The following is a 13,529-nucleotide window of genomic DNA, read 5'->3' as shown; positions in this document are numbered from 1 at the left end:
AAAATTTCATCCCTATGGATATATGCAGCACTTAAATCCCAAAATTGGATATATTCTTTCCTCTATTTGGAAAATTTTTATTTCTATATGGATGGATGAGTTTTATAACTCTATCCTGTGCAGTATCTCTCTCTTTTTTAAAAAAAATAATAATAATATTGTGTAGAAAAAAATATTGGATAAAAAAAATAATGAAAACACTTGCAACATATATGAGATAAATTCATAATTAAGCACAAAAAACATCGTCTATATAAGAAACCAGATAAGGGAGTAAAAAAATTCACCTTATTTCTTTTAGTGAAAAGATGCTTCTACAAGAAATTGAGAATGGTGTCGGCCAAATCGCTCTTATATTGTGAATTGTTAACCTAAACATAACAATCAAACATCAACGCGAATCAAATTTTATAGTAATAAGTGATATTAAAAATAACAAAATATAGAATTATTGAAACTCAAACCATTTATTGGTAGCCAAATTTGACTGAACTTGCCTTGATGTCAGCTGGGTTTCTCCGCCTCAACAATTCCCCATATGGAATAGGGGTCTTCCCATGGTTTAAAAATGAGGGGCATAAAAATTTGAAGAGAAATTTGAAAGCCCGCTGTAGTTTTGGAGGGAAGGCTGGAAATCTCCCAAATATTTTGTTTGAATGCCGATAAAATTAGTTTTACGAAAATCAAGTAAATATGTCAATTCCACTGTCCAGGTAGGATTTCAATTTACCTCTCACTCACATTAACCAGGGGCCGGCATGATTATTTTAGGTTTGTCATTTTGTAAGTAAATGAGTGTCTGGGCCGAATATCCTAGGAGATTCGGTCCAATTTGGTCGAGTAAATAGGATTTAAATGCATAACAGGTATAATAAACTATTTTAGATGATTTTACTTCTTTAAATCTTGTTTGCATCGAGTGATGCAAAACAGATAACTAAATAATTCGTTTCCAAATAGTATAGATAATTTTTTTGATCACATCTCCAATATATCACCATTTTAATCATAATTTAATCCCTTCACATGTTTATTGAATCCTGAAAATAAACATAGCCTAATCAAATAAATTTTTATACATAATAATGAATCAATTCCCACATAATCAACCAAATAAATCAGCCTATTATTTTTTAAATGACACGATGTTATGGAAAAAAAAAACATAAGAGACGTATTAGAAATTTTGCATTAAAAAATTATCAAACATTCATTTTTCAACAATTTCTTCAAACATCACTTATTTTTTTTAGAAAAAAGTACCTTAAAGTATGGTGTTAATAAAAATGATGCAAAAAAGAAAAACGAAAAACGAAAAGGTTGGGCTTAAAGCACAAAGGAGAGGTACTTAATTTGTTGAAAAATGTGGAATATTGTGAGGGCCAACTAAAGAGCAGCATATCCAACTTACCTCACGCTATCCTCAGTCGCGTGGCCCAACATCAACCACGGCATGCTGTCCTTTTTCCTTTTTTTTTATTTGAATAAAATCTGCAAAAAAGATTAAAAAGTATTTTATTTTCCAGATTAGATCTGCACTATTGTTCTTTGCTAAGCAAGAAAGAGTAAGAGAGAGATGGTACATCAGTTCAATAATAAAATAATAATATATCAATTTTTCAACTCAATATATCAAAATAAATAAAAAGGGCCTATTAGGCATGTCATGGAACTAATTCTGAATTATTTTATATTTCTCAAAGTTAGGTTTACTTAAACTTCATTCATTAATTATAGTTTTTACGGAAAAAATTTCAATTGACTGTGTTTGGTTTGAGTATCTTAATAATTATTTTATAAAAAAATATTGTATATATCTAAATTATAATTTTTTATAATAAAATTATTACATAGTAATTTTTTTTTAATTTTATTCGTTAAACTTAACAAATTGAGTTCAAACGAGTTTACATCATCGATTTCAATTTAGTATCGAATAATTATATATATTTTTTAGTCCTATATGTACATATAAAGAAGTACTATAACTCTCAAGGACACGTAGGTAATTAACTATGATTAAATTACTAATATATCTATTAAATTTTAAAAAATTGAATGTATAAATTATATAATGAAATTACATATATATATATGTACATTAAAAAAAAAAAAAACAAAATCCATGCAAGTTGAAGTCACATGGGATGCTCGTGCAGACCACATTTTAGTTTGTGGACTTTTATGAAAATAGGAATCATTGGATCGTGTGACCACGCCCCACCAAGCGCATGGTGAAATTCTCGGCGTTTGCTCTTTTCTGAAAGATGGGCGGTTTGGTGGGGCACCCCGTCGGTGCCGGCACTCCGCCGCACTGATTCAATCGCCGCCACCTTATCATTCCTTCAACTATATTATATGCGTACTTTGCCACCGGTGGATTAGCTCTTGAGGAGCTTTGAACCATGGTTGAAACTTATGATTTACTATAAATTAATTATTTTTTTTACAATAAATTTGTTCAGAAATATTTTAGTAATTGTGGTCTGCGATCTAAAGAAATATTGTTGCCATGCATGAAATTTAATTTTCCCATTTTTTTTAAAAAAAAACAACGTGTGAACTCAAATAATAAGGTAATTTTTTAAATGTATTTTATTGTAGGCGTTATACATCTATATTTAGAAAAAAACAAATAAATGAAAAATATTACACTAATTTACCAAATCGATAGATACACTAAACATTATAAAAATCTTCCAAAATTAAACAATTTCAACAACCATAAAAAAATGAATCCAATTATACCCTACCTACATTTACCTAATTTTTAATCGATAATATTACGCTTTAATTTTTTTTAAAGCACTAATAATATATTAAAAATATATTCAAATAAATTATTAACACTTATAAATAAGAGGATATATGAAACATGGGTTCAAAGCATTTTATCCTTGTGATAGTCAAAATATTTAAAAAATCCTTATGTGGTAAATAAAATAGAAAAAAGAATACTTGTGGTCTTAAACATATAGCAATTGACCTCCTCATAGATAATAGCGGAACTTGTTTTTGCCTCTTAAATGATAAAATTGCCCCCATCCTCCACAAATAAAAGGGCTCAAGTTTGAAATGATTCTCATTTTGGCTTTTTTCATCCGGTTTTACTCTTTTTTGGGCAATGATATTTTGCAAAACTTGTTTGAATGTGTTCTCTGTCTAAATAAGGACTGTTTCAGATTTGAGACTTTTTATTTGTGGATGATGGGGGCAATTTTGTCAATTTTTTAAAAAGGACAAACACGTCACACAATAAGGGTGTCTGTCCAACCACTGTCGACAAGGGAGTTAATTATTAATTTTAAAATACATAATTTTTTTCCCCATTCTGTTCTTTTACTTATCATAAGATAAAATGCTTTAAACACTGTAAAATAGTGAAGGCCATAGCTCTCACTTGTGGAATAAATGTATGTGCTAGACTGGACTTTGTTAGACAGAGACTCACAATTGATTAAATTAAAGTGGATGAACTATAATTTAAAAATATGACTGACCAAATCTATGTCTGACTTGAGGAGAAAATAATAAATTTAAAATTTCTCTATAAATAGCATTAAATTATAATTTAATTTTTATGTCCAGAAATATAAAATAAAAAAAAGAACGTTTTAACGTAACACGGTTTAATTTTCATGACGTTTATTCTTAAATTGATTAAGGTCGAAATTCGTGACCGTATGAACACGAAATACAAATACAGAAACAACTACTGAATATATAATTTACTATTTTAATATTCTATAATTTGACGAATGAGTCTTTTGGTATCTTAATATAATAAATTATTATTATTATTTTTTTGTTTAATTTTTGGGATGCAAATCATTACTGAACATTGTAAATTTAAAATTTCGACCGTTTGATATTGTACATAATCGTTCGACTTAACTATAATTTTTAATTTATTCATTTGCGATATGTTTTTTCACTAATGAATTTTATGAGATCATGGTGATGTAATATCTACTTTATATTTTTATTTTTTGAAAATATTAATTTTGTTAATAATAATTAACTTTAAATTAACATGAAAAAAGATGATAAAAATATTTTTAGCTGAAAAATATATAGGCATAATTATTTTTGAATTTTTAGATAAATTAAAATAAAAATGAAAATAAGTAAGGCACAAACTTCTAATTTTTTCTTTTTTAATTCAGTGTTTCACAGCCAGTCTACTTTCCCAGATGGAGAGCACATATATATATATACATACACTATAATATATTTCCGAATTAACCCCCATCTGAGAGCCTCTGCTCCGATTCTCCATCTGCTTTTTCTCATTATATTCTCCGATCTCCCAACTCCGGGGGGCCGCCGCCGTCGATCGAACTCCCTCAATTTCTTATACACATGGGTGCGTCTCCGATCCGTTTGATTTGTGCCAGTTGTTGAGTTTTTAGTGTACAAGGGAACGCTCAATTGAGTGATCTGTTCTTGTTAATTGTTAATGATTAGATGGGGCTAGACAATTAATATATGGGTATAACGTACTTTCTGGTTATTTTGGGTGCTTAACTGATTTTGAGTTTTGTGTTACTTGACTTGAAAATAGGTCAAAATAGGCTGCTCTAATTTTTGGGTGTATTGATTGTTGATGTTTCAGTTTAAATTCATTTGATGTTGTTTCTGAACATTAGGGTTTTGGTGGGCTGATTTTTTCAATGAGTCTGTTTGAGTTCTTGTTTTAATGGTGGGTTGGTAGTTGTTTCATTGACTATTTGTGCTCTGTTTTAGTATGGTTCGAGCTCATGCATGGTATTCACTTGGATTTAAAGTTTAGATGTTCTTGAACTGTCTTCATAGAATGAATCTTGAAAACCAAGATATGCTGGGAAGAAGTGGAGATGTGGAATATCCGCCTCTTCTTGCTCTTTCCTTTCTCCCCTTCACGTGCTTATTCTCAATCACTGTTAGCTGGTTCAGCTTGAAATATTTATTTTCTTGTCTGGGCTTTTTTTTCTTTTGGAGTTATTATTATTATTAATTTTGTTTACATTTCCTTTTTCTTAGTGTTTTCTTGCTATGTGTTTCACCTCATTATCTGTTTTACGATGAAGTGAACTCCGCTTAAACAAGATTTTGTTTACTTGATTCTGCAAAAGTTAGTTCTATCTTCATACTAATACAACCGCTCTTCTGTTTATCCAGATACGAGAGACCATTGTTGTTCGACTCATCTCATAGATGGAGATGGTACTTTTAATGTTGCTGGAATTGATAGTTTCATGAAGGAAGTTAAACTTGGAGAGTGTGGGCTTTCTTATGCTGTCGTCGCAATCATGGGTCCTCAGAGTAGTGGTATGATTCTCCACATTGTCTTTTTGGCTACTCAATGATCCCTGTTCATGATCCTATGCACTATGGTATTGCTTATGTGCTACCTAGTACTACCAACCACCGTCAATTAATATTTAATAATATTGTCTATTATGTTGACAGGGAAGAGTACATTGTTGAATCACCTGTTTGGTACTAATTTCAAAGAAATGGATGCTTTTAAGGGCAGGCATGTACTTCTTGATTTCTTCTATTATTTCTTTTTTATTAAATTGAAATAATATTGAACATCTCAATCTCATCAGGTCTCAAACCACAAAAGGCATCTGGATGGCGCACTGTGTTGGCATTGAACCTTGCACTCTTGTAATGGATTTAGAGGGTACTGACGGAAGAGAAAGAGGAGAGGTGCAATAGAATGTCTATTTATTGACTTAATACTTTTATGCTGATTTGGCATTTAGTGGGTTATTTCCTGCATTATAGGTATTTTTCTGAGATTTATCTGTGTTATTCTGTGCTCATCTTGACTCAGCCTGCTAGAGCCTGCAGTCACGAGTATCTCTAAGCTTTTGTGTTACATTAATCTTTCTCGTGTCTTGTTGGTACAATGTTGTTAAGATTATACCTTTCGTGTTGTTTTATATATTGTAAAATCTATATTTATGAAAGACAATCTTGCTTTCTGGCATTTGAATTGTTTGTCAATTTACTCGTTTTTGCAGCCTCAGCAACATGATTTGGAACCTATCTAACACCTATTCATTCTATCTGCTTATTCTCTCTGAACTCTCCTCTTTTTTTTAAAGAAATAAATTCAGTTATTAGATTTGATAGTTTTCTACGTTTTTGCTTCTATTCAGGATGATACGGCATTCGAGAAGCAGAGTGCTCTCTTTGCCCTTGCTGTTTCTGATATAGTGCTGATAAACATGTAAGCTAGTTGCATTACTGTGGTATGATCTAGTTGTTGTATTATTTCAATGTTTGGTTTTTCTGAGTTAAAATATTATGTTCAGGTGGTGTCACGATATTGGGCGTGAGCAGGCTGCAAATAAACCTCTTTTAAAAACTGTATTTCAGGTGACCATCTGTGTGCTCTGTGGACTCATTTTCTTTAAACGGCCCATACTTTACTGATTTGGGGTTTATGATGAACAGGTTATGATGAGACTGTTTAGTCCTCGTAAGACAACTTTAATGTTTGTCATTCGTGATAAAACAAGGGTATGTTCTCCTTCTTGTTTATGAATTGATGCGGGGCTGTTTGATACTTAAAAGATTAAGATATTTGTTGTATTTGGTCCCTTGGAATGATTATGGAGCATTTATGTTTACTTTTGCGGTGCCATAGACACCTCTGGAAAACTTGGAACCAGTTTTAAGGGAAGACATTCAGAAGGTATATTACATGAAGCCTTTGCTACATTGTTTATGGATCTTCTTCTAGTTGGTTCTAATGTTTTTCCTCTATTCTTGTTTGTCTTCACTCTCATTGAAGATATGGGATTCTGTTCCTAAGCCACAAGCTCATAAGGAAACTCCATTGAGTGAATTTTTCAATGTAAGTTGTTCATAAGTCTATCAGTTCTAGCTCCTCTTGTATGTGTAGAAAAATTATTGTACTTGTGTCTTCAATGATTGAATGGCAGGTAGAAGTTGTGGCTCTCTCTAGTTATGAAGAGAAGGAAGAGCTATTTAGAGAACAGGTGTGTGCTCTTGTTCGAAGTACTCATCCTTCAAAGTTGTACTCGTCTTATTCAAATGCCTATCCTCGTGAAGGAGCTTGTTACATTCTTTGAATATACGTTGTCTTGGAGAAAGATGGATGATTATTTGTACTGAAGACAGGAATCTTACGCTTGGTTATTTTGTGTTCTTATTGAAGGTTGCAAGTCTCAGACAGCGATTCTTCCATTCGATTGCACCAGGTGGGCTTGCTGGGGATAGGCGTGGTGTAGTCCCTGCTTCAGGCTTTTCGTTCAGTGCACAGCAGATATGGAAGGTCATCAAGGAGAACAAGGACCTTGACCTGCCAGCTCACAAGGTTATGAACTTAAATGTCTTCTTCAGATCCACGAGTGAAAGTTAAGGAAGTTCTGATTGAAATATTTGTTGGTTTATTGACAGGTCATGGTTGCCACTGTACGTTGTGAAGAGATTGCTAATGAAAGATTTTCTTCTTTCATTGCAAATGAGGTACTTCTATAATATGGATAAGGATTTGCTTGAGGAGTACTTTTTAAATTTCTAAGAGCATTTCTTAATTGTTTGTTTCCATGCTTATTCAGGAATGGCGTCAATTGGAAGAGACTGTACAAACTCAACCAGTCCCTGGGTTTGGGAGGAAGCTCACCTCCATTATTGATGCTTGTCTATCAGAGTAAGTCAAAGGCTTATTTCCATTTATATGTTTCTGATAGGAGACTGATAATTGTGTTTATGCCATATGGAAGATATTTCTGACTATTGAAGAACTTCACAATCTTCTGTGGAGTGACTTTGATGGATGTATCTGAGACATTTGATCATATGTTGTATTTTCTTTCAAATAATAGGTATGATGCAGAGGCCACATATTTTGATGAAGGTGTTAGATCTTCCAAGCGGAAACAATTGGAGGAGAAGCTTTTGCAAGTAGCTTTTCTAGAGCTTTATTTTTAATATGATGTTTCTCAGCCATTTGTCGAATTAGTTTTCTTGAACTCTTTCGTTACGGTTTGCCATTTTTTTTGTTACATTAGCTTGTCCAACCAGCGTATCAGTTCATGCTGGGACACATACGCTCTGGAACCTTGGAGAGATTCAAAGAAGCATTTGATAGTGCCTTGAATGGTGGTAAAGGATTTGCTGCGGCTGCACGAGATTGCACCGAGTACTTTATGGCACAGTTTGATGAAGCATCTGCAGGTAAAGTTACATACATAGAATATGCCATCTCAATTGTCAACTGGGGGGAGGAAATTTTTGTATGACATCTCAATGCAATTAACTTTTTGAGAGAACTCTCTGAATGAGCATTTCAAAGAGGCGCATTGCTGTATTGCTAGTGGCAGTTTACAGTCCTCTGCTTATCATGTATGTGTAAAATTATAGTTTTCCAGTGACCTCCTTATGAGGCCGTGAAACTCTTTAGTGTTGTGATAAATGAATACTTAACGTCATGTAGCTGCTCATAGAATTGTGTGGTGTGAGTGAGAGAATCTTGGTTTCACGATGAACTCTATGTTTCACAGACGCGCACATTGACCAAGCGAATTGGGAGTCTTCTAAAATAAGAGATAAGCTTAGGCGTGATATCGATGCACATATTGCTGCAGTACGTGCTGCCAAGCTGTCCGACCTTACAACCATGTATGAGGTATGAAATACTGCCTAGTCCAATCTAGAGTCCTTGGGTGGTAGTAAGATTGTAAATGTCAGCTCATTGACCTTTATAAGCATGAGTAAAAGAATATTGCTGCAACTTATTTCAAGGAAAACTGAAATTTTTTTAGCGTATTCAAGGATATACCAATAGAATTGATTAGTTTTTCGAATTTGGGGTGATAAATTCACAGTTGTACCTTCATCAGCACAACTGAGGTGGCTATGCAAATTGGTTCTGGTTTATGTTACGTTGACCATGGCACAAACTGTGTTATGTTTATGTAAGTTTGTTCCCCACTGATAGTATTTCATTGGCAGACAAAGTTGAACGAAGCATTATCTGGACCTGTTGAGGCTTTGTTGGATGGAGCCAGCGATGATACATGGCCAGCAATAAGAAAACTTCTCCGTCGTGAGACTGATACAGCCGTTAATGGGTTTTCTAGTGCACTCTCTGGTTTTGAAATTGATGACGTAACAAAAGATAAAATGCTCTCAAGGTTGGAGGATCATGCAAGAGGAATAGTAGAAGCAAAGGCTAAAGAAGAAGCAGGAAGGGTCCTGATCCGCATGAAAGACAGGTATTTGCTGTGTTTTGTACATTAATGTCATGACATTGAATATAAAATATTTGAATCTCCTTTTCAAAGATGCTTCTAGCAAGGGGAACTCACCAGAGTATTGTTGTCAGGTTTTCTACATTGTTTAGCCATGATTCTGACTCAATGCCACGCGTCTGGACTGGGAAGGAAGATATTCGAGCAATCACCAAGACTGCTCGTTCTGCTGTATGATATTCTTTTACTGATATGTATTGTCTGAATATTGGTTTTCTATGGGATATTGCTTTTTTTAAATTTTCTTTTTCTACCTTTTGTTTCTGGATGTAGTCTTTGAAGATACTTTCTGTTATGGCTGCTATCCGTCTGGATGATAGTGCTGATTCGATTGAGAATACGTTGGCTCTTGCGCTTGTTGATCCCAAAAGTGGGACTACTGCTAACAGGAGTATATCAGGGGACCCTCTTGCCTCTAGCAGTTGGGATGAGGTAGAGCTATACTTTTTGATGTGTACCTTATGGAATTGAAGAGCCTTTACTGAGTAAAAATAGTCCTTGGGTGTTTCTTCATAATTAATCACATGGATATTTAGTTCTGGATAAGTCATTTATTGTTTTCTTTTGTAGTGAAAGTCATATTCAACTTCATAGTGTTTGTATAATTGAAGAGTATTTTGTAGGGCAAACTATGGTTAGTTTTCCTAAAATGTTGGTGGTAGTCGCCCTATCAACTTCTTGCTAAATTATATCTTTCTGAAGAAAAATGTTGCGTAAAAATTGCACTTTTGCTGTATATGAGAATAATATGTTATGTAGAGATTTTGATTTTCCTTTTCATGTGTAACATATGTTTATAGTCTTTTGTCTGCATGCTTTCAGTCAAGAATATTTTTATTTCTAAGAAAATGAGGAATTGGATGGATTTGATGTCTAGTTGTGATCTTTACGTTTAAATTGTTATGTGTTAGTTTAGGGTGCTTGAGTAGTTTGTTTTGGTTAAATCTGTTATTCCAGTAAAAGAGGACATTGGTTTATTGAACATATATTCATATGCTGACAATTCATTTTACTTGGAGAAGGAATGAGCTATACTTATCTAGAGCAATGTGCTCCTGTTAGATGAAACCTAATTGGTTGAATGTTGGTCATTAAATTGTCTTTTTTGGGCGGATCTGGAACTTAAAATTGTGAATGTCTAAGATCATGCAACTTAAGGGGCTCTCAACATGCTTACCTCGGTGGTTGAATATTTTTTATCCAGGTTCCATCATCAAAAACTTTGTTGACACCAGTTCAGTGTAAATCGTTGTGGAGGCAATTTAAATCTGAGACCGAATATACTGTTAGTCAAGCCATTGCTGCTCAGGTGATCTTGCATGCATAATCCTTCTGAAACTCTTGGTGCATCATAGATTCATTTTATATAGATCTAGATTTCTCTTTACATCTGCATTCATTCATCAATCTGGATTTAATTATTTATTGGTGTTGCTGATGTTTCCTTATATATCAACTTTCAGGAGGCTAGCAAGCGAAATAACAACTGGTTACCACCTCCATGGGCAATCGTCGCATTAGTTGTTTTGGGTTTTAATGAATTTATGACCCTTTTGAGGTACTTTTTCTTTTTAATTTGTTTTTATTGAGAAGGGGTGTAAGTATCAGCAGTACTTAAAATGTTGAAATCTGTTTGTTGGTTCATTTTATGATTTCTCGAGGAGTTTCTTTCTGTTCTCTATTCTTTTCCATTCTTGGGTGGCTGTATGTCTACTTGACTTCTTCCCTTCTCAGCTACTATAGATTTTACTCATGCTATGGTTTCTATGGACAGAAATCCTTTGTATTTGGGCGTCATATTTGTTGCTTTCCTGCTTATAAAAGCTCTTTGGGTGCAATTGGACATATCTGGTGAATTCCGCAATGGAGCTGTAAGTGAAGTATTTATATTTTTCTCTAGTTGACAACCGTGTTTTCTCTGCTACCTTGGTTTCCTGTGAAACGTCTAATTGCAGCGAGTACCTATTACGGCCCCTTTTTTTATAAAATCATTTGTAAATAAATAAACTGTGGCTAAAAGCAAGTGAGTTGGAAACTTTTCCAATGTAGCAGGAAATTTCGTTGGACATTGCTGTATTTCTTTTCATATTTCTTTTGGACACGGAGCTTAGATCAATATGGAGCTTAAAAATCTTTGTTGGTCATGGAGAAGCTAATATTGAAGTTCTCGGGAACCAAAATATCAAGGTCTAACACTCTTTTCTCTTTCTCAATGCTTACAGCTACCTGGAATTCTCTCAATATCCACCAAATTTCTCCCTACCGTCATGAATCTTCTTAGAAAATTAGCTGAGGAGGGCCAAAGGCAGGCTAATCCTGATCCTCAGCGCAATCCTCCAGTTCCAGCAAAGACCTTACGGAGTGGTACAAATGATCATGATGATTATTCATCAAGTGCTTCCTCTGGGGTTACGGCTTCTGAAAATGGAACAGAATATTCTAGTCCCTTGGCCCACCAGAAAGCTCAGTAAGCTTTTATCCCCCTTGCTCTTGTTTCTCTGAGGCTTCCGGCTCTAATTATTTGAAGCATAATTCGGCACACACTTGTGTGTTTTTGGGATTAATGTCTATCGGAAAGAAACGAACAGATGTTGGAGATTGATTTGCCGGTTTGCGTGTGGTTTACAGGATCTGTGATTTGTCGTGAAAAATTACCTCACTGGTAGGTTTAGCTTTTCCCTTTTTCCCCCTCACCTTTTTGTATTCCTTGTCTGTGGTGGTAATCTACCAGGGCTTTTATTGGCCTGGTCTTGATTGTGATTGTTCTTCTTTACCTAAGTTTTGTATCATTAGAAGTTAAATCTAAGTATATATTTAATGACATTGGGAATTTTATGACCCATTTTGTATTTAAAGAGAAATGGGATTCTTCTGATCGATTCAGAACTCGAAACACAAGGTCATGGACGTAGTTAACTAAGTTTTCTGTTGTCTGTGTAGGCGAGCATTTGAGTTGAGCTTGTGTTTGACTCCATCAGTTGTGTTTTAGTTTACCAGACATGTCTTCATTGTCATGTTTGTTGAAATAGTTGAATATCATGAATTGTGTGACAAATATTAATTAACTATGACCGTGCAACGGGTATCAGTGGTTGTTTTTGCAAGCGAGGCTAAAATATTAGCCACATTTAAAAATTATATAAAATGTTTTGGCTAACGTTAAAAGTATGACAAATATGCATTAACCGCGGTTAAATTTACTGTTTGTATCAATGTTGTTGGTATGTGGTGGATATTATTAATTTATTATGAATTTTAAGTCGTGATGAATAATAATATTGGGAATAATTAACTCTTCTTTAGTGCTTCCTTGGTACGTGTTTGGATTAGGCGATGGGCTTTGTAGAAAAAACTTTGGAATATTTTCTTATGGCCAATAATCAATTATATTATATTTTATTAACAACTGTATTATTCTAACAAAAGATGGATTGTTTTGTAAAATCTTTATGTACAAGTGAAGTACATTAAAATTTCTGAAATCAAGATTGGGTATGCATAAAACTTGTCGTATAATTATGAATATACAAGTGGAACCGCATACGACAAAATAAAAGCTTCGATTATTGTTTTAGATTCGTATGTATTCTTTAGTGATTTATTATTGATTTATTTTAAGTCAAATAAATTTTTCGATCAAATTATTCTTATACATTTTAATTCATTAATGCATGCATGTGAGGAGGTACTTTTTAATATTTGATTAGAAAAGATTTATTTGACCTCCAATAAGTCATTAATAAGTTAACCGACAATAAGTATAAATTTCGACTCAATTTTTTTTTGTCTATATCATTAAATTTGGTGAATTTTGTTTAATAAATAAATTTATTTGTTGGACGTAAGCAAACATTAAGAGTACTGGATACAATATTTTAAACTAGAAAAGTTTAATAGATAATTATATCAAATTTTAAGAGAAGCTATTTAATCATGCTTTTATTTTATTTCCACATCTTTAGTAGAAAGTGTTTAATAACATCTAACTAGTCAAGTCAATTTCTTTTAGACAAAGTTTCTGAAATTCAAAGCATAGTTTCTTGTACGCAAATATTTTGATGCATGATTAATGCGTCTTGAATTGTAATTATTTGTCTTTAATTGCCTTATCTACTAATTGGGTCCAAGGTAGGGTGAGGGAGGAGGGAGCAAACAAAAAATGAAAAGAATAAAGTATGTCATTAAGAATATAATAAATTTCAACATTACACTTAAGGACGAGGAATGGAGTCAAGTCAAGCAGTGAATTCCCTG

At 33.4% G+C, this 13,529-nt stretch overlaps 1 protein-coding gene across 1 annotated transcript; it reads left to right on the top strand.

The window, feature by feature from the left end:
- Positions 1-4,206: 4,206 nt before the first annotated feature.
- LOC105163481 (protein ROOT HAIR DEFECTIVE 3) lies at positions 4,207-12,195 on the top strand. Its single transcript, XM_088882005.1, has 23 exons — positions 4,207-4,366; positions 5,161-5,310; positions 5,452-5,518; positions 5,595-5,697; positions 6,153-6,223; positions 6,309-6,372; positions 6,451-6,516; positions 6,644-6,691; positions 6,791-6,853; positions 6,942-6,998; positions 7,178-7,336; positions 7,420-7,488; positions 7,581-7,672; positions 7,848-7,926; positions 8,034-8,199; positions 8,526-8,650; positions 8,977-9,239; positions 9,350-9,446; positions 9,549-9,707; positions 10,480-10,584; positions 10,739-10,833; positions 11,050-11,146; positions 11,498-12,195. Exons 1-23 carry the CDS (start codon positions 4,363-4,365, stop codon positions 11,744-11,746), a joined length of 2,448 nt encoding a protein of 815 aa, XP_088738131.1. The 5' UTR covers positions 4,207-4,362; the 3' UTR covers positions 11,747-12,195.
- Positions 12,196-13,529: the final 1,334 nt, after the last annotated feature.

The sequence above is a fragment of the Sesamum indicum genome, linkage group LG1, assembly GCF_026168435.1.
Source record: "Sesamum indicum cultivar Baizhima isolate 11 linkage group LG1, ASM2616843v1, whole genome shotgun sequence".
In the NCBI taxonomy this organism is placed as follows: Eukaryota; Viridiplantae; Streptophyta; class Magnoliopsida; order Lamiales; family Pedaliaceae; genus Sesamum; species Sesamum indicum.
The sequence above is the reverse complement of the archived record's forward strand: the minus strand, read 5'-3'. Positions and strand labels throughout refer to the sequence as shown.